At 35.1% G+C, this 22,084-nt stretch overlaps 1 protein-coding gene across 14 annotated transcripts; it reads right to left on the reverse strand.

Moving 5' to 3' along the window:
- Nucleotides 1-950: 950 nt before the first annotated feature.
- PMS1 (DNA mismatch repair protein) lies at nt 951-20,432 on the reverse strand. 14 transcript variants are annotated; one of them, XR_016050159.1, is made up of 13 exons: nt 20,091-20,431; nt 18,884-19,122; nt 18,175-18,429; nt 17,402-17,725; nt 15,690-17,042; nt 15,224-15,492; nt 14,932-15,072; nt 13,315-13,383; nt 13,010-13,083; nt 9,365-9,430; nt 5,383-5,486; nt 5,101-5,282; nt 951-1,234 (listed from the first exon to the last, which is right to left on the reverse strand). XR_016050159.1 is itself a non-coding variant. In XM_020664892.2 (13 exons), exons 3-13 carry the CDS (start codon nt 18,391-18,393, stop codon nt 1,133-1,135), a joined length of 2,892 nt encoding a protein of 963 aa, XP_020520551.1. In that variant the 5' UTR covers nt 18,394-18,429; nt 18,884-19,122; nt 20,091-20,431; the 3' UTR covers nt 951-1,132. The 14 variants fall into 14 exon arrangements, 10 of the variants coding, with proteins under 10 accessions (XP_020520551.1, XP_020520553.1, XP_088715606.1 ...); XR_016050158.1 differs by lacking the exon at nt 20,091-20,431 and adding an exon at nt 19,742-19,887; XM_020664892.2 differs by having other exon boundaries at nt 14,932-15,061.
- Nucleotides 20,433-22,084: the final 1,652 nt, after the last annotated feature.

Raw genomic sequence — 22,084 nt, forward strand, 5'->3', positions numbered from 1 at the left:
TTTTGATTGGATTTAGGGGTGGCAACAGGTCGGATATAGATTGGGCCCATTGGACCCAGATCAAGACCCAAACTTGAATGTATTCAGATCCAGGTTTTAAACTCACACCCGACCTGTCGGATCCAAAAGTTGGACCTATATCTGTATCTGTCAGGTCCCTGGTCTGATTGGGTTCATTGGCCCTCTCACTATGAGCTTTATTTTTTGTAGCCTACAATGGTGAAAAACAAAGAACTGATTTTTAAGGGGCGAACAATTAGAGATAGAGTTATGTCTCCCAAAAATTGAGAGGAGGATGGCGATGGAGTTTAACTATTTAGAGAAAAAGGAAAAAGCCAAAAGTATTGAAACGATTTTAAGGTTGGAGATTTGGATAAACTAAAAAATCAAATCCGTACCCGTTGGGTCTGGTATAACAGGATCCGTACTCGGACCCAAGACTATCAGGCTATCCTTTAATGGACCTAGACCCTACCCAAAAATCTAGAACTTGAACCCATACCCGAATCCATGTCAAGTATACCTGGCAAGTATGGGTCGGGTCTATTGCCAACCCTAATAGGATTGAATTCCATCTGGTCCGATGGCCAGTCGAATTCTAATAAAACTGCTTTTCCTCTGTCCTCACACACAAGATGCATCGTCCGTCGTTTCCAGCCACTTCAATGGTGTTGATTACCTCAAAAGTTCCAAATAGCATTAGGGTGGCAATGGACTCGGACCTGACCTGGAACCCAAGGGGTAGACCCGATGCGGGTTCAAGGGTCAAAAAATTGGACCTGACAAGTCGGATAATATTTTTCGGGTCCCAATACATATTTAAATATATAAATATTTTAATTTTTAAGTTGGGTCGATCAGGTCCGGATCTGGCCCCTACCTAACCCAACCCATTCGGATCCGGCCCCTACCCAACCCAACACATTCCTCCCCCCGCTTCCCCTCTTAAATAGCATCGAATCAGCTTCAAAACTTAGGTTGCAATAGCAATACAACCTGTAAAGAAGAATCTCTCTCTCACTCTCTCTGCCTGAAAGCTCAATACACTGCTTTAATACACAATAGGCAGCTAGAAGATAAAATGGCAACAGCCACCCACTATTCACACATAATTTATATGAAGGTGATCCAACTAGCTCTTGCGCACAGTCGAGAGGTCCACCAAGTGACGCATGGTCGGCCGACCATGGGGGCAATTCCAAGGGGACTTCAGCTCAGCTAAATGCCGGAGTACCTATGATGCCGAGAGAAAAAACTATAAATTTCCATTTAAGATCAGCGCTGATCGGTAAACAAGAAGTTCCAAATTTCATTCATTTTGAGGGGAAATTTTAAGAAGAGATCACCATTAAATTTGACACAAATATTTAAAAAAAGTTAAATCGCACACCCAAAACTTTTTAAAGATCCGTACCAAATTTAATGATGATCTTTTGAGATAATACACACATGGGTAAAAAGAGGGTCCTATAAGATCATTACTCTTGAGAATAATGCTAAGTTATTCTCATGCCTCGTAGGCAAGGGCAAGAGCCAAACAGCAATACGGTGCTGAAAGTGTATATATATATACAGTAAAAAGCCATTCTTTTTTTATTCAACTATTCTAAAAAGTAAATTATTTATTTTACATACCCAAAAGTAATGTATGAAAGCATATACAGTACATAAAAACAATTCAATCAACTATATATATAAAAAAAAAAGATTAGATTTGAGTGGACATGGCTATTTTTGCATAAAAAAGAAAAAAAAAAAAACTTAGATAGGGTATGGCGCTACACCCCCCCGAAAAGTCTTCGAAACCCTAACAGACCCTTTTTTTATTATGATCTAATAAAACATACCAAAATTAGGCCTACTTAAGTTAAAACATTATTAAAAAATACTCATAAGCCCATTCACTCATATTACAACATAAGAGATCCTAAATTGCCCCTAATTTTAAATAAAACACTGGAAATCTCTAAAAAATGGTAAAAACAGCAACAAACTTAAAGAAGCTCCTTTAAAAAAGTTGGTCTTCCCTTCTTAGATAACATTCCGACCTAAAGATTCAGATTATCATAGGATTGTCAAAAGGACTCATTGAGACAAAAGGCCATAAGAACTGCAATCTACCTTGATTAGTTGAATGACTGTACGGTGCATCAAAAAGTATAACATCCCTTAATGTGAAAGATATACAAGCACCCTCCTAATGGTTCGAACTACGATGGAAAAAAATGAATGGCTAGGATTGTAAGATGTTTTTTAAGTTTAATTTTTATTAGAAATTTGATTGATTTTAAATTTTGGGTATCCCTAATTTTCAATAAAAAACTCTTAAAAAAAATAAAAAAAAAATTTGTAAAAATTAAATTGACCAAAATACTCCTAAAATATATAAAGTTATATAAGTTTATTTTTTGAATTATTTTTTAAATTTTAAGGCATGTTTAATTGTGATGCACCTATAAAATTTCATGTCAACCAGTTTGTATAAAAAATATAAAAATTAAAATCCAACATACAATCATATGTCCATTCATTTTCTTCCTTTCTAATCTCATTGGGGCGCACCTATAAAAATAGTAAAAATAATTTTTCGATAAAATATAATGACCAAAATACCTTTTGAAAATTTCAAAGGTATTTTGGTCATTTTATTTTATTGAAAATACTTTTTTTATATTTTTCGCTAGTACGAGTTTAATAGAGGATTCGACATCCAAAATTTGGTGTTAAAATAGTTTATAGAAAAAAAAAATTAATATAGAGACATGACATTGTGATTGGGGCAATCTCAGCCCTCCATTCAAAATGGACGGTTGGACAAAGGGAAGTATATAAGTTTTATGATGTAGGGGAAGCATAGAAAGCTTGCCCATATTAAGGTGACCACATTATAAAGGATTTTATAACTGTACTCAAGAAATTTTAGATACTTATATACCCTTGTTTTAAAATACAATGTTTTTCAATAAGGGTATTTTTGGTCATTAAGAAGAGTGAGACATTATCCACAGGGGTGTAACATCACCCACATAGAGCATTAAATGCTACTAGTGTGCTCCATGTGGGTGATATCACACCCCATGTGGAAGATCTTGCATACATCCTAATGACAAAAAATACCCCTACAAAAAAATGCTCTATATACGAAATAAGGGTATATAAGTATCCAAAAATTTCTTGAGTACAATTATAAAATGCTTTAATGTGAGCACCCAAACATAACCCTACATAAATAATATTTGTATACATACATATATTATATGCAAATATCAAGTTGGATCAAGTCAAGGTTGACTTGGCCCGAATCTAATCTGAAAAGGTCTAGGATGGACCCAAACATAGGCCCAACCCAGATTTGGTCCAGGTCATTTGGAACTAGATCAACCCACCTTGTCCACTACTGGATTCTAGACCCAAGTGCATGTCGGCTTAACTCATCACGTTGGGGAGTCGACCTGACCCACTTGCCACTCCTCAATACAGTGAACCCAAGCTACCCAAGCTTTTCGATTTTTATATGTTTGTCCCTTCTCCTAACTGCATTTTATGATGCTTCCACAGGTTCCACAACCCTGTATAACTAAGACGAACTCTGACGTCATACTTGGCTTGATATTCATCGCTCAAGTAGATGGAGGGTAAAATTACACCTATTTTTAATTCAATTTCAAAGGATATATATTTTGAGTTTAATTTTAGGATTTATTTTTAGGACTTTCAAGTTTTTTAAGGGATTCTAAGGTTCTTTTATATTTTTATTTACTAGTCACTAGTTAATATTCACGAGTATCGTTCATAGGTACTCTTCATGGTTCACATGGATAAAATTATCACTATGAATTTGTGTTTTAGGACTTTTTTAGGTCATTTTAATTATTACACGGACATTTAATATTTTTGTATTTGAACATTAAATTATAGGGTTTTGTTAGGCTACACCACTTGTGGTCATTTGAACATTTAATGACTTTTTGTTTGGTCATTTTAAATTAAAGTGCTCAACATTTTTAGACATTTAGATACCCTTATCCTATAATATAGTAAACTTTTGTTTAAAGGTATTTTAAGTAATTAATCAAGGGTAAACTAGAAATTCCTAATAGAAACAAAAACATTTATTAACAATAGTGGGCAATGACGTCACCGATATGGTGTGTGACATCACCCACACGATGCATTAATTGTTTATAATTATGCCATTATTTTTTTATAAAAAAATCTATTCTACCCTCTAAATGACCAAAAATGCCCCTACTTGAAAAATTTTGTATTACAATTCAAAGGTATTTTAGTGTCCAAAAATGTTGAGCACTGTAAGGGTCTACACCACCAAGTGGTGTAGCCTAACAAAACCTTAAATTATAATATATAAGAGGTGTGTGGAGCCCTGAGGGAGTAATTCCATGTGACTTTTCGAAATTGAAAGAGAGAGAAAAACTTAGGCTTTCGGGATGAGGAGGAAACCCTCAGTTTCTCCAAGTCATAACTTGTGTACGGCCCGAATTTTTGCTGATTTTACTGTTCTTTAATTTTCCCTACATCAACTTGCCAAAGACCTAATTTAATTTTTTAGATACCCAAACAACCATTTAAAAAATGTGGAATACTAAAAGAATAATGAATCAATTAGCATGAGAATCAAAGTTGATTCTCTTCTGAACCTGACTCTTCATTTTTTACAGAGCTTCAATGCCTAAAGAAGTCCATACTTAGGGTTTAGATTTGGGAAAAGTTTATATAGAGCCGAGGCTCTAAACAATCAAATTAGAGCCTATCTCAAAAATTTCACTCGAAGATGTTGTTTTGATGCTCAAATATCCTCAAATTGATTATCTAGATCTGTCAATCTACACTATTTTTGAAGCTTTAAACTTTATAAATAAAGATGAAAATATATTTTAAGGCTATCACGAAGATTTCTAATATTGAAACTACATTTCTCGACACTATTTGAAGGTAGGCACTAATTTGATTGTTTAGAGCCTAGGCTCTATACAAACCGCACCCTTTAGATTTTGATCTGCTACTTTCAGAAAATCATCAAAAGAACTTCAACAAGAATGTCCAAGAGCAGAAAAAAAAGAGAAGGGCATTGGAATTTACCTTTTGCATCTCATTTTTCCTAAGAGGATCGCCAATCATGATTGAAGAACGGCAAGCACGCGAAGCTAGCATAGCACGGATCCTTGATGGACAAATAGAATTGGAATCATCTATCTTGTAACTACTGATCATTGTGCACTCATCTTGACTATCAGAAAGGGTGGCAATAAGCTCCTTGACATCTGTTTAATGGGCAGCATTGGGTATGTCACTTATTTTAACACAGGATGCTACATGATATTATAAAGAAGCACTAGCAAATTATATATAAAGGAGCTCTACCTTCAACTCCAAAAGTGATGTTCTTACTAAAGGGAACAGCCTTTAAAAGGAAATGGTTTCCAGGAGGAGCATTGAAATTTTCTACCAATGTGAAGCCATTTTTCCTGAGAAATGGAAGGATTGGAATTTTATAAATCATAAAGAAAAACCAGGCTACATATCAAAAAAAGATAAAAACCATGCCAAACATGTAGGGCTAAAATCAGAGGATCTTCAGTGACAAAGGGTATGGCGTGCATGAACTGAATATTAAAATACATGGGACACCATGCATGTAATGAGACTTAGTTAAAGATGCATCCAAACCATGAGAAGTCAATCAATTATTTACCAGGAGCCATCACACAAGATGTTATACAAACTTTGAAGAATTTATCGATGCAGAGAAAAATGGGACAATTATTATCATTACAAGCAGATGGGATGGAAAATGGAGTAAAAGAAAGAATTTGATATAAGCCTCATTTTGATATAAGCGAAAGACTTGTTTTGTTGGTAGGCACAAAAAGAATGGTATGACTGTAGATACAAAAGACATCTTGTGGAATTCAAAAAGTGGCCTGGGGTATAACAAATTCAGGTCTCTGACCGCCTCCTTCACTAAGAGTTTGGCTATAGAATTTGTACTCTCCAGGTATGTGCAATGTTGACTTGTAGGTGTAAGCATCTATTCTGTACTTCATCAAGTATGTGAGATAGTATCCATAGGTAATTTGACTCTCCTCACCCAATGTGATCATTCACAGCTAATTTGACTCTCTTGACCCATGAGATCACATTGGTGGAGTTGCCTTCCACCATCAAACAAGTCCACTCTGGGGGAATGAAGTGGATGTTGTGGAGAAGTGCTAAGGCTACCACTTCGGTACTTTAGGATTCTCTCATCCAAGTGCAATCTAAAAACTCAACACACTGGCTGGGCCTGGATTTCCTTGGGAACTGTCACCGAAATGGAGTTTGATGGTATTTGCTAGGGGTGGATTCCAATTCGAGCTGAGGCTGCTCTTAGGCTTGAAGCTCCAAGATATGGAATTCCATTAAATATTCAAATCAGTTGCCTGGATGCCCCAAAATTCCTTTCTGATCAGGGGCCCATTATATGATTGTGGCCAAAACCCAGTCCTTGAGTTGCCCAATCTCCATTGCTAACTTCTTGAAAGTCCACTTGTTTTGTCTTGTCCACAGCGATGAGATGGTTGCCAGGTTTAATCTCCACAGAATGAGTCCTTTACGCAGGATGGTGGCAAGAGCCACTGTTTAAACAGATCTTCTATAGTGTAAGGGAGCATATCCAGGAGAGACCAAATGGTGATACAAAGGAGGACCATATGTCCCTGGAGAACTCAAAGTGTAGGTGCAGATGGTTCACATTTATTTCCCAGCTTGTGGTTGATACTGAAAGATGGTTTAGTTGGGGGCTATAGTTCGGCTGAAGCAATTAGGACTTCCATGGGTTGCAGGATCATGGTTAGATTTAGGCTAAGAAAAGGTGAAAATAAGGCCCATGCCTTATAAAGAAAAGTTGGGCCGCATCTCAAATCTCACCTTAAAATTGTACTTCTGGCATTAGAAACCATCAAATTGATCATATCAACCTTAACCATTATGCATGTGTTAAAAGGGAATTTCGAGACCTAAAAATAGTATATATAGTAACAGATTATCTAGACTGTCCATTTTCAAGCATTTAAGGACCCACAAGATAAGTACCATTTTTTTGGGCCACAAGTTTCATAACCGGTGGTGGAAATAAGATTTTAGAGCCATCTAGGGGTTTCGCGTGTTGAAAATGTTATTCAAACGAGGTTTTGAGGTGAGAGTTTACTTTTTCTCACGAGGCCTAGGCTTTATAGAAACTACGCCCATTAGAATAAATTGGGTGCAAAGGGGTAGAAGTAAGTTGGAGAAGACATGGCACATGTGGGGCTGTATGGTAGGTCAGTTTTTTTTTTTTTTTGGTTGCTGGTTTGGGGGGGGGGGGGGGTGGGGGGTGTGGTTTGGATGGGGAGTTAACCTCAACTATACATTTGCTATACTGGGGGTATTGCCAAAGGCCAGGTGCTGGGCTGATGTGGCTTGATCTGCTTCGGTGGTGGGCACTTGTCAAGTTGTCCTAGTTATCAGGACAACATAATTTCAATCATTAAATTTGAAGGTGGAACTTGCAGTGAGTGATTTTGGTGGCTTTGCTGACTTCAATTCATTCAGTCAATATCAGGGATGCTAGGAACAGTTGAATGAGCTCAGCGCACATCTGATCTATCCATAGTTCAGTTTGAATTTAGATTTTGAACCATTTGGCTTCCTTTTGAAATTGACTTCCTTGGTCCATCATACTTACTACATCTCTTGTCATGGCTTCCACTAGTGACTCAGTAGTGCGTGAGATGGCAAAGTCTGTCCACCCACTGTCTCTCCCAGAATCTTTCCACACTCAAATGTTTCTTTATCTTATTCTGGAGTTCATAGTTTTCCTCTGAACCACTCTACGTATCCATTGTTTAAAAGGTAATGTTATGGTTTGAGTTTTATGGCCGATTTCCTCAAGAGATGACTGTGGTTGAGTTATTCAAAAGGTTGTTCGGATATTGAGAGGTATTTGGGTTGTTATGTGGTTATTTCTATTGTTGAGTTGGGAGTTTGGGAACAGCCCCTTCTAAAATAATTGTTAGGGCATATTTTTTTTAGGAAAATTCACATCAAAACACCGTCACCATCCCTACAAAGAACCGCCAAGATTTTGGATGCTAGCAAGTAAAACCCAAGTCTCAAATTGTATGTCAAGAAACCACCCCACCTGGTTTTTTCAATCGAATTTGGGACAAAATATCCTTTAACAAAACTATCTCTCTCTCTCTCTCTCTTCCCATCGTCCACCACTACCTGAATTGACTGCTTAATAAGCAAACCAGAGAAGTTACTCTTTGTTAGTGAGACCAAAACCACTTTGAAACTTAATCTGTTTCCAATTTCAGCCATGGCTGCCAGTTTAGGGTTTCTACTAGTTTCAAAAGCATGGATGTGAGATTTAGGCTCTTTACATAGAAAATTACCAAAGTGCCCCATCTAGTTCAAGATTTCAAACCCAGAACAAATGTTTTTTGCATTGAATCTCTTGTTCCAAAATAAGCAGGGCATTTTGGTAATTTGGTCCCATCTAAATGGCCTGAGCCAAATGATGTACATACCTTGCTTGATCCAAGTTCCAAGCCTAGAACAAGAGATTTTAATGAAAAACACATGTTTTAGGTTTGGAATAACAAGCATGTGCATTATAATAATTTGGTCCACTTATGTGGCCCAAGCCAAATGATTCAAATATCCTGCTTGTTTTGAGTTCCAAACCTGGAATAAGAGATTTCATATAGAACACATATCTCCCGGTTTGGACTTGGGAACAAACAGGGGCACCTTGGTAATTTGGCTCCCCTTAAGTGGCCCGAGCCAAGTGCGGAAACTATCCTACTTCATACAAGTTCAGAACCTAGAGCAAGATATTTTGATAGAAAAGCCTGGAGCAAGTGGGCAGTGTTTATGTTTTGGATTGGGGCAAGTTAGGTAAGCCAAATTACCAAAGTACCCCAGCTTGTTCCTGATTCCAAACCTGGAACAAGGTCAGTTGAGAGGTATTTAAGTGAAATGATCTTTACACAGTAATTACTTTGCTCATAAATTGGTTTAGTTAACAACCTCAGTGAGATGGTTTGACCATTTCTTTGATATTTCCCTAAAATTAGAAACAACTCCTTAAATTAGCCAACTAATAAATTCAGAAGAAGTTGTCCATATGCTGTTACCCATGAAAGTGATTTCCAGGACATCCTAACAACTTAAGCATATACCAAGGCCCTAGAAGCATTTTAAAGACTATTGAAACCCAAGATTATAAAAATACATGATAGTTTCACAAGATATGTTTCATACAATATGCCTGTTTCCATTTTAAATAAACAAATATTGTAGAGAAAACAAGTATGCATACCTGATAATGTCCATATGAATTGAAGCCGTAACTTCCTCCTCAGGAGAAAGCTCTAGTCGTATAGGTCTGCAACAACAACCTCCTTAGGGGTCAAGTGAAAAAAATACATACAAATACAAGTAGATAATTTTTATGGTTCAATATCCAATGTTATTTAATATTAGGAAATAAGAGATTAAGAATTACAAAACACAAGTCGAAATAGTTCAATCCTCACACTGGGCCTGGTTGACACCTAGCGTGTGAAAAAGGTTCCAAATGCTGGGCCGATTGTGGTACCAATTAGGGACAGTCCGATGATCAAATTGGTATAAAAGATAATAATAAACGAAATAACCAATCTAAAAAATTAAAGAAAATGTAAGAACAAGGTTGACTAGTTGATCAAGCAGCTCCAACCAATTATGACCAACTTTTTCCTAGTTTCTAGTTTTGACTATAGTTTCCAAGATCTTCCAATCAAGGGGCTGATTGTGCTCTGGAATCTCACTCATGCAGTTTGAATAAGGGAATCTCGCTCCTTAGCGATTTTTAAACCTTGGGATCTTGATCCCTGCCTAATAGGGATCTAGATCCAGAGACAGGAGATTCAGGTTCCCTAGCATTGTAGTGCAATATAGTAGTATAGCATAGCAGTATCTAACAGTGTGGTGTAGTATAGTAGTATGTACTATATAGTATCGAACACATTATATAGTTGTATATAGTAAATTTAAATATAGAAGCATATACTAGGATATTATTTTATAGTAGTGTAGAGTAGCAGAATGTGCTATAGTACTACAAAAGTTAGGTGCTCCCAGGGGGCCTCAATTTTTAACCAGATGGAGCTCGGCCCTATATAATTTATTATATTCGATCTGGATTAAGCTAGGATCAAGGCCCCATTATATTGGGATCGAGATCCCCAGATTTCGGGTGTACAGACTGTGCTTCCTACCGTAGGGAGCTTTCTGCTTGTCATGATCCCGAGAACCCATCCTGATCCTGGATTCTGATCTGATCCCAGTCTCGGTAACTATGGTTTTGACCCAGACTAGATTGTTTCATATTCTCAATCCAACTAAATGGACTGTCTGATCTGGTCCAATATTTATAACATTGATTGTGACGGTACATTTTGCGCTACACAGTTGTGACCAATTTTTTCAAATTTTCTAGTTTTGACCAGGACTGGACTAGTTTATGCCTCATTCTTAGTCCAACTAAATGGACTGTTTGGTGCAGTCTGATATTGATAACATAAATTTGTGGCAATCATTTTGAGCCACATATCACGGGATCATATTGCTCTTCCACTCTGGGTCCTAGAGAGATGCCTGGTGAAAAATAAAAACAGAAGTGGAAGCAATTTTGGAAAACCCTGACTGTTCTTTTCTAATCAACTAACAAAATTTTAACAAAGTAAATCACAAAGTAAATTATACAGGACATTCAACTCAGACAAGTACACCACCCATAGACCACTGCTTACACAAAATTGCGAAACCCTGCTATTGCAAATGCCAACAGGACAAAAGTATTTGCATAGACATGATACCATCAAATACATGAACATTTGGTGCCATGGATATTTGGTATCCTTGCAGCTTCATGCAATATAATAAAAAGAACAAAATATAATAATGTAAATTACATGATATATTGAGAAAAAATGTGATTTTGTACAGGTGTATCAGTAAAATGTAGTGCGTTTGCACTAAGCTATTGTGCGACTTGTCTATCAGTGTGTTATTGAGTTACATATATGTACATACATCATACACACAATATTTATATGTGTGTCTGTACATGTACTTCATGAAAAGTGATATTTTTTAAATAAGAATATATGATAATATCCTAACATAATAAAGATGAATATGTTTCAATGCTTAAATTATAAAAGTAATGAATAAAGGACAAACAAGAATCTTGCGTGGAAGCACTTGGATAAAATGAAATAAAAAGGTAGGAGCTCAATGGAAATTTTTGTCGAAGTTCTATACATGCTTTATTGGATCTATATTTTAAAAAATATCATATCAATAGAATTCTAGAAAAAAGCATTAAATCATTTTTTAAATAGAAATTGAAATTTCTTCCTAACCACGATGAAAGGAATGCATATTTAGATATGCACAAAACTAGAAATGATGAATAATGTAGAAGCCAAATTACAAATGTGTATTGGAAGCGGTTTAAAAAAATAAATAAGGAAGTTGAGAGCTTTTGAAATTCACAAGAATTTAAGGTAGGAAAAAATAATCTAAGATGCTTTAGTTAAAAATGTATATGATGTGTAGTAAAATTTTACACACATTATTTTGTTACAATATATGGATAGTTTGCAATTGGGAAAAGTTTATATAGAGCCGAGGATCTAAACAATCAAATTTGAACCTATCTCAAAAATTTCACTAGAAGAGGTTGTTTTGATGTTCAAATATCTTTAAATTGATCATCTCGACATCAAGAAGCATGGCCATGAGAAAAAAATAGATTTCAAGTTTTGGAAATAGTGCATTTTGTAACGCATTTTTTGACTGCCGATTTTCAAGATTTCCAAATTTTCATAGATCTGTCGACCTACACTATTTTTTAAGCTTTATACTTTATAAATAAATATAAAAAGATATTTTAAGGCTATCACAAAGATTTCAAATATTAAAACCACATTTCTCGATACTATTTGAAGGTAGGCTCTAATTTGATCGTTTAGACCCTAGGCTCTATACAAACCGCATCCTTTGCAATATTGAACATGGTACAAGATATTGTACATCATATGGTACACGAATTATTTATACACTAAAATACTATTAATATCTCCAAAAGAAATGATGAAATTTGCAAAAAGATTCCCATTTTATTATCAAAATTTTAAAATAACATGTATCCTTTATATTTTACGCTCAGGCCACACTTTTTAGTAGTGTACTTGTATTTTAATTTTATTTTCTCTTCCATACTTTGGATTGAGCTCAAATTGGGGAGTTGATACTTGTTGTCATCTCACATTTGTAAAAAATACCAAAAATATATTTTGAAATAAATAAAATGAACAAAATACACCTAAAATTTTGAAATTTGTACGGGTATGTTGGTTACTTTATTTAGCTTAATTATATTTTTTTAATATTTTTTACAAGTGCATTATGGCGAGGAGTATGAATGCCCAAAATTTGAGCTTGAATGGATATGTCAAAAAAAGAATAGAATTGAAATACACTATTCACCATAAAAAAGTGGGGCTTAAGTGTAAAATATAGAGTATATGGGAACATCTATAAATCTTGAAAATTAAAAAGTACTTTTCCTGTTAATTTCACAATGAAATGTGCATGCATAATAACATGTTGCTAATCATACTTCTAACCAACATTACACTCATACAGGATATCATTTGTGAAAATTCAAGAGCGACCATATCATTGCCAATGTACTTTACATGTGAAAAAGGAAGAGTGCAATAAGATTCTTATGCAACATTATTAATGAATAATCCAAACTCCACACGATGCATCCCATAAATGGCAGGTCAATATGCACAATGAAGTGCTTTTACTCAAGGGAATTCAATGTCTTACAGTACATTAGAAAGAGAAAGAAAAAAAAGTCCTGTGATAAGGCATATAATGCAAAATACTGTAACATCATACTCACTTAAGTAGAGGCTGTTGGTTCAAGATAGTTGAATGTGAAAGTCGCTCAAAATTGTATTTCTCATCGGCAGCATGCTGTAAGTTAAGCAAAGAAGTTGAGAAAGTTGCATGCATTGAATATAAGGACAAGAAAATACAAATCACGAGCAAGCATGTACTGATCAAGACATTCTGTACCAGTACAATCCTGATATAGCAAGGAAAACAGTGCATACAGATTAAACAGTGCACACTCAAATGGACTTATTCTTATATGGTCCTTTTTTCTTTCTGATTCCACGGGGCGGAAGGGTATTTTGTTCTCACCTGATCAATAATAAATAGGTCTTGATCAAGCCTCCCGATGATGAATCCAAGATTAAACTGCCCAATAACCTGAAAAACAAGGTCCATTGTCAGCTAACGATACATAAACATGGCAGAATCACATTACTCGAGCACATATGTTACAGTGTAGAAACTGATCAAAACAGTGTAGAAACTGATCAAAACCTATGTTAACTCCATGATATGTGGGTGATACACTAAAACTCAGGCAAATTCCCATCTTTATCCCAACAGTCCAAAGCTGGAACACAACACTCAGTCAATAGTCACTAAGAAATGGAACAGCCAACGCCAAGGAATTTGTGCCACAACCAGTGGCAAGGACCCATAACCAACCATGGGCTTGTAATAGCCTCGCTAGAAGAAATACACCTCCCATTGCTGGAGACTTAGCAGAACTCATTTTAAGAGAAGACCCATCGAAATGAGCACACATCTATGTTGGGATATAGCACATTTTTTAATACTTCCACATCATAGTTACAAAATCATGCATGTCGAAAATTACAATTGGTGGGGTCTTTTTTAATATTTAATACTTTTGATATTGAAGACATATAAGAGTACATTTTGGGTCATAAGCTGAAACCTGGCCATTTTGGTCATAGTATCTGAGTGCATTTATCATCCTTTTAAGAAGAACATGAAAAGTTTGACAAACTTTATGTGAAGCTTTTGTTGATTTCTCGTATCGTAGCATCATAGAAGAGTACCACAATGAGACTGGAATAGACATTCTGGTTCAAAGTCCAAATCCTTTCAGTCCTTTCACCAAATGCCATCGAGATATCTTTTACCTGTTTTCTGGAGCCCAGCAACACTAGTCAAACTAGTGCGAAGGGATTAAAATACAGAAAAATCAATAGTTGCTCATTAATGTTAAAACTTAAAATGCTTATATCAACTGATGTAATTTTTTGGGCAATAGTTTGCTCTTCATGAAATTGTAGAAAACCACAGAATTTATATAGAGGTGACCTAGGGAAAGGCTTGTGACTATGAAGCACGGATCTTTCTCAAAATTCTGACAGAAAGTATAGGTTATTGACCAATATATGCAAAGGAGCCGAGCTTGTTTTACTGGAGGGTGTTTTTCATCATACTGAGAGTCCAAATATCCAAGACAGGCAAAACCCATAACTTTTAGCAAGCAGATTGGAAAGCAACAAATCAAATGCTATATATCAAAACAAAGAGTAGCTAAGGCAAGGACCATGGGATATTTGGTTTTTGGACTACTATGTTGCATTTTGCTTGATACATAATTCCATGTTTATATGTCTAATTAACCATCATGATTTGTATATCCCTATTCATGAAAAAATCAGAAAACCACCTAATTGAGGTCTGCCGGGTTCTTCATATTGTGTTTTCCATGGTCCTCAAGCACTTATTGTAGAATGCTTTCCATAACTAGTAAAAAGCCAAAGACTTAATTTTCTCTAGTTTTCTAAAGCTGTTTGTTTCAAGGATAATACCGTGAACTCATTTTTTTGCCATGGGAAACAAAATAAGCAGAAAAGAAAATTCAGCAGTTACAAATATATTAAATATAAAACACTTTAATATACTCATTTATCAAGAAAATCCAGCGACCTGCATCCTTCCAAAATCTGCTTTGTTAAAGGACCTTTCCAATTCAGTGGTTGCGGCAACTAGAGCCTTCTCTTTAGCCTCATCACTTTGCACGTCAGAACTGGTCTCTAAGGTTGCTGCATTATAGCACCTGATGCAGACCTATCAAAAGTCAAATTTTCAAACCAATGAAAAGAAAATACTCTTCTATGGGCATATTCAATTGTAAATCATATTAGTAAGACTAACAACACTAAACTATCTTATGTAATTTCTCTTATTGACAAAAAAGCTGCAGTCCAATACAACTAACATTTTCGTTGACTTGCATTTGGAAGTGGAACCCGCTTTCAAAAGCCTCTGGCATCTCTTTGCTCTAAGGGCATTGATATCAAATTCCATCACATAGCATCTCTCAGAATCTCCATTTGGTGTTCTAATATCCACAGCCACACTACAAATGGTAGGTTGTACAGATGCTTTAACAAAATCTCCTGAAACATTTGTTAGCTTTTCACATTGCAAAGCTTTTGAATCAAGAGCCTCATCCTGCAAACCAGTCCCTTGAATTTGCATAATTTCCTGGAAAATTATAAAAACAGACCACAGGCAAAATGCAGGATAAGAAATGTAAACACTATACAGACGTTAAGGACTCCTAGGTATAAATAACTATTGCTTCATTTGTGGGAGCCCTAAGTACTAAAAGCTAAAAGATAAAAAACACTTTGCCCATTTACTTCAGTGAATCACATATCCCAGATTGGGAATGTTGATACCTCTTGACATTCTTCATCAGAAGCCTCATCAGCATCATAAACGGGTTTCTTCAGCTGATTCAATGCATGGAAACAGTCATGACGCTCCAACACATCTTGCTTTACTTTTACAGTTTCCAAATTATCTTCTTCAGTTGATACCTCTTGACAATCATCATTGGAAACATTGTCTGCATCAGAAACAGGATTCTTTGGTTGATTCAATGTATGGAAACGGTCATGATGCTCCAAACCATCTTGCTTTACTTTTACAGTTTCCAAACTATCTTCTTCAGCAACTTCATTCAAAGCCTCAAGTAAGTTGTTGCTCTTGTAAGGTTTCGAGAACACAGTACTTGATCTCATTTCCAAAGTGGTTTTCCTCACTTTACAGGTACTTGTTCCTTTTCTCAGGACAGGCTCTTCAGACAACAACATGGCACTGCTTTCATGGTTCCTCTTATTTACAGTTACAAACTTGGTAAGCTTAGATTGAACAGCATTAGATTGACAAGGATATACTAAATCGTCTACCAATCTTTTCACAAGAGATTCATCATTCTTACCATCTATCACATCTCTAGAAGAACAATTGCTGACAAGTATAGAGTCCATTGACTTGGAACCTGGAGACACTGGGGACAAAGTATCACCCCCATATATTTCATGTCCAGAGGAACTTGATATCTGATTCACTTCCATTTTGCATAGGGTCTTTTCTTTCTCAGAAGAGTCAAGAACTTCTTCTTTGAGAAACTTTCTACTACTAGGTGTGTCTACCAATATCTCCTGGCAACAAGCAGTTTCTTCCTGGATATCATTGAGTTCAGCATGCATTTGATTACCAGATTCTGGTTTGCACTCTGGAATCTTGTTAACTAAATAGCTGTGGTGAACCGGGGAGTAGATTTTCTCCAGTGATTTTCTCAACGCGAGCATAAGTGCTCCTTCTTCAGTAAAGAAAATCTTTCTTTTGTCAGGAGTGACATTCACATCATACTCCGAAGTTGGTACGATGAAATTCATAATGGCAACAGGAAATTGCCGGGAATTGGAGCTTTTGTAGAATTCATTGACAAGTTTGCTCACTTTAGGCATGTCCACTGGTCGACCATTTACATAGAAGAACTGTCTATCCCCCATGGAACGTCCACTACCACAACCAGGCTTTGACAGGAAGCCCTCAACTTGGACATTGTCAGAAACATCCAAATTCAAAGGCTCCAAGCATGAAAACACTTTAATCCCAAATATTGTTATAATATTATCTTTCAAAGAACCGCTTCCTTGAGTTTTTAGCACAACAGACTTGTGATTCTTTGCAGTTGTGTTGGTACAAACCAATCGAACTCCTTTGGAAATGAGCGCATATGCCTGAAAAGACAATGGAACAATGAAGTAAACCAGATAGGAGGATAACTTCAGTATATACACTCATAAAACCATCATTGAAGGGCTCAACCAATGGAAGAAAAACTGGTAACATGGAAAAAAGTTGTGGGTTCTAAATACAGTAATCTGACATATGAGAGGGCACCAACAGCATATATTTGTAAACAATAAATGCCCAATAAACTACACTAAAAGGGCTCAGTTTTTCACAACTAGCAGCAATTTTCCCAGGTATAGAAAAAAATTATAAAGGAGCAGATAGATTAGAAAAGCGCAAATGGTAGATGGTATGTCATATAAATCTGAATCTCCTAGAAAAACAAGGAGAAAGGTCATTTTACATGTAACAAAGAGATCAGCTTTCCATATTCACGGCGGATATTACGACTGAATTCCTTACTTCTTACTGGCAAAGTAGAGAATAACTTTTCAACAGTAACAGTTGTACCAACTTGCCGTGCTATTTTCCTTTCAGATGCTATCAAACCTGAATGGTCAAATGTCAGGTGTGTTCCAACCGGATCATTCTTTGTTCTTGTTTCAATACTAAGGTCTCCTAGTGCACAAAGAGAACTCAGTGCCTCTCCTCTGAAGCCAAAAGATGTTAAAGACTGAAGGTCAGAAAAATCTGCTATTTTAGAAGTGTGATACTTAAGAGTGAGACCCTGCAAAAGTAACTTATTCTGATCAGTAAACAATATATGAACAAGGCAATTGGCATTGCACTAGGTCACACTCCTAATTCTAAAGCAAGAAACAAGTATATCTACTTGTGATACAATAAAGGGTGGAAATAACCATGAGGAGCTTAGTCCAAGGCCTAGAAAAGATATCATTATAAAGGATGGCAAACTTCATATTGAACATGCCACCAAAACAGAAAATTATTTATGCAAAGAAAGAGTCAAACAACGCAGTAGAAGAAAAGGCAAGTTATTATATACTTTAGATGTGAATGAGTGCACTTTAGAAGACTGAGAAGCACCTTATAGTCTCTTTATGTAAAGATGCATGTGCTACATTGGTCTATGATGAAACAAAATGTACAAGTTAAAAAAAACTAAACAAAACAAAAAAACCAAAAAAAAAAAAAAATGGTGTTTGTGGTATCTACCTGAAAATTATTAGGTGAGACACCACATCCATTATCGCTGACTTTAAAGTATTCTTCACCATATTCTTTCAAACTTATCTCAATACTGCTTGCACCGGCATCCAAGCTGTTCTCAACTAACTCCTTTACTGCAGATGAAAGATCTAGAATAACTTGTCCCGAACAAATTTTGTGAATTGCGCCCTTATTAATAGGTTTGATGGCTGGTAAATCAACCATCCTTTCCAATTCAGACACTAAGCATTCAATTCAAACCTGTGGAAACAAAGCAAAGTTAGCAACTATTGAGACCAATAAAGTAACATCCATGTTTTCACGATTTTGCAGATTTTCACAGCCTACTCAAAGTAAAAAAGTACCAGAAAAATGTACTAACAAAGAAGAACACGAACATGATATCCACCTGCCAAAAAAATAGGAGACAAAAATCTGCCAACAAATATTTCACTTCCTATTCTTATGTACCAAATTGTAACATAGCATTCAATGTGCTCTATCAGCATTGTATTGACTCATACCTCTCCTAATTCCTAAATGATCAAAGTGCTCAGTAATTTTATTGTCGCACCATTCAATTCAATTGTTTCCTTAACACCCAGATGTTACAGGAGAGAAACAATCATGTCTTGAAATCATGAATCATGGAAGCCAGTTCACTTAAATAAAAGTTTAAAGAGGGAGAGAATTCTATTTGTAGCAATTGCTTTACCTACGTTTTACCAGCACCTCCCAAACAGTCAAATGTCATCTAGGGATAGTCGGGTACGCTGTTCCCAAGCCCAAACAATTTGAAGGCAACACATTCCAACTGTCTGTTGCTGACATCAGACGGTCAGGGAGATGCAAGAAAACTGTCGGAAATCGAAATGACAACATAGTATACAAAGCCATTGGAACAAATACATCTTATATTGGACTGCTCCAACCAATGTTTATTCTCCTTGTGCTCTGTAAACAACCAATATTAACTTCAAACCAATCTGTGTAAAATTAATTGAATCAGCTAGTACAGAAAAAACAATGCAAAAATTCACATTTTAGAGAGTGAGTTGGAAGACTTTGAAAACCCATAGCATTTCAGGAGCTTTCACGTTGTTATAAATTGAAGCTTAGTACGAAGCTTAGAAACCACAACCAGGAAACAAACGAATTAAATCCATTCTGTAATCGTCAGGGTCAATTAGTCGACGTAATCGGATAGTCGATTAGTCAACCTAATCCAATACAAACTTTAAAGCCACAATCCATCGCTGCTATACAGTAAAATGTAGGGCATAAAACACTCTAAAGCAAGCTTAGAATTGGCCATACTTGTAGCTCAATTTTACAGAAAAAAAAAAAAAAAAGAAGGAAAAGGTAACATTCGCTTCTCTTCAAACTCAGAAAGAGGAAAAACCTCCAAAAATTCAATTAGCATTCAAAATTTGAGGACTAGCCCACATCTCCAAATGAAATTTACTGTTGTAAAGAAAAAAACAAAGTTTCAACAAAATGTCTCTGTACCATGATAATTTAGAAGTAAAATAGAGTAAAAGTATCAGAAAAATAAATAAGAGAAGGAACTTACACAGAAGAGAACAATAATTTTTATTTCAGAATTCCGACATTTAAAATTTGGAGGATGAGAATATTTAGGGCATGGCTTGTAGAAGCTGTCTCTTCCTCCCGCCTCGTGTAAGCGCGCGAATTCTCCCACTATTGCCTCTTTTTTTAGTACAAACATGACGATTAATAACAGAAGCAAGTATATAAAACTAGTAAGATCCGCTTCTTCCGTTTGGTGCTACGGCCAATTGGGGGGAAATTTCATAAATGTTTAACATAAATTAGTATAAATAAATTAAATATTTACATATAAAATATATACATATAATAAAAAAAATAGTATAGCTATATCTTTGTTGGCCAAAGCATACCTAAATTAGCCTGAATCCGACGAAGTGGCAACCACCATGCTTCGTTTATTTTCGGTTTATGCCTAAAATCCAAAGGCTTCATAAGCGAAAAGAATCCGAAAAGTATAAATCAGAACGGCGAACCCGAATTCACATAGCCAACATCAATTAATTGAAAAAAAACTATGAAGATGATGATATAAAACCAATATGATGTTTCCCTCAGCTCTAACCACAAAGACAGCCCACTTGGACTGTGCTTCTCCTTCTCTCACGCGGCACACAAGTCGAACTTGGAAGCGGGGTTCATGGTAGGGTCCAGGTCTGGGTCCAACCTACACCATATCGACTCGGATTGAGTTAGGGTCATTGAACGGACCATGCATATATGTGTACCATACGTAAATTATCTATGAAATTTAAAGTTCTAAGGGGATGTTTGATAACAAGAAGTTAGGAAAGTAAGAAGGAACTTCTCCCTTTACTGTAACTTACAAAGTAAAGAAGTTCCCCCTAGAACTTCCATATTCCTTTGTGCTTAAGATAGAAAAGCTCAATCTAAAATGATGGAACTTAAAATAGGAACTTGTTTCTGCAAACCCTATTCTGCCTCTCCTTATATATTTATATTTATGTTATATTATATAATTATAAAATAATTTATTATATTATATATTATATATAATACAAATAGATATTAATAAAATTATATTATATTACGTTATATATAATATATTTATTTGAATTATAATTATACATTTGCATTATATATATATATATATATATATATATATATATATGGAAAAATCTTTCTAACACCTATAGGCAAAAATAAATAGTGATTTCGCCTACCCTCATCACTGTCCAATTTTCATCCGCGGTCACGATTGTCCAGTAGTGTTTTATTTTTCATTTTTTTTCTACAAATCGGAATGACCTGAAATTTGGAGAATATGTACATCTTACTGAGGAGCATCTAATAAAAATATAAAACCAATTATCTGTAAAAAAACAATTAACCAAAATACCCCTGAAACTTTTTGGGGGTATTTTGGTCAATGTTTTCATATATTTTTTATATATTTTTCAAAGATTTCCCTATTTTTGATGAATATATGTTCCGAATTTTAAGTCATTCTGATTTATAGAAAAAAAATGAAAAATTAAACACTACCAGACAATCGTGATCGCGCGATGAACTTTGGACGGTGATGGGGGGTGGCAAAATAACTATTCATTTTCGCCTATAGGCATTACGTAATATTTTCCTATATATATATATATATATATATATATATATATATATATATATATATATATATATATATATATATATATATATATATATATATATATAATATATATAATATAATATATGTAATGTAAGGGTGACATTTATATAGAGCCTAGGCTCCAAATAATCAAATTAGAGCCTACCTTCAAATAGTGTCGAGAAATGTGGTTTTAATACGGTAAATCTTTGTGACAGCCTTAAAATATATTTTTGTATTTATTTATAAAGTTTAAAGTTTAAAAAATAGTATAGATCGACATATCTATGAAAATCTTGAAAATTGACTGTCCAAAAATGGGTTATAAAATGCACTATTTCTAAAACATAAAATCCATTTTTTCCTTATGTCCATGCATCTTGATGTCGACAAAATCAATTTGAAGATATTTGGGCATCAAAACAACTTATTCTAATGAATTTTTTGAGGTAGGCTCAATTTTGATGGTTAGAGCATTAGCTCTATATAAACTTTTCCCTTAATGTAATATTCTATATGTTTTATATTTTATTGTATAATATATAATGTATTTTATTGGAAAAAGCTAACAAATAGCTATCCAGCTATAATGAATAGTACTATATGTGGAATGGGAACAATTAGATCTGTATTATACGGTTCATAATGTATATCATTGTTTTAATTTTAATTATTTTTCTACAAATCGTATTATAATGACAATTTGGACATGTGTAATAAAAGCAGGGTGTACAAATAAAAAAT

Source organism: Amborella trichopoda, chromosome 2 (genome assembly GCF_054954075.1).
Source record: "Amborella trichopoda isolate Santa Cruz 75 chromosome 2, AtrichopodaSantaCruz75HAP2 v2.0, whole genome shotgun sequence".
Lineage (NCBI taxonomy): Eukaryota > Viridiplantae > Streptophyta > Magnoliopsida > Amborellales > Amborellaceae > Amborella > Amborella trichopoda.

What these genes read in the sequence shown, in the direction of transcription:
- PMS1 (XM_020664891.2), bottom strand. Translation starts at nt 18,393, where the DNA reads ATGGTTGATTTACCAGCCATCAAACCTATTAATAAGGGCGCAATTCAC. An exon ending in AGCTGATCTCTTTGTTACAT is followed by an intron (nt 17,043 to 17,401) that starts GTAAAATGACCT and finishes TTGTCTTTTCAG; the next exon opens with GCATATGCGCTCATTTCCAA. An exon ending in AACCAACAGCCTCTACTTAA is followed by an intron (nt 9,431 to 13,009) that starts GTGAGTATGATG and finishes TTGTTGTTGCAG; the next exon opens with ACCTATACGACTAGAGCTTT.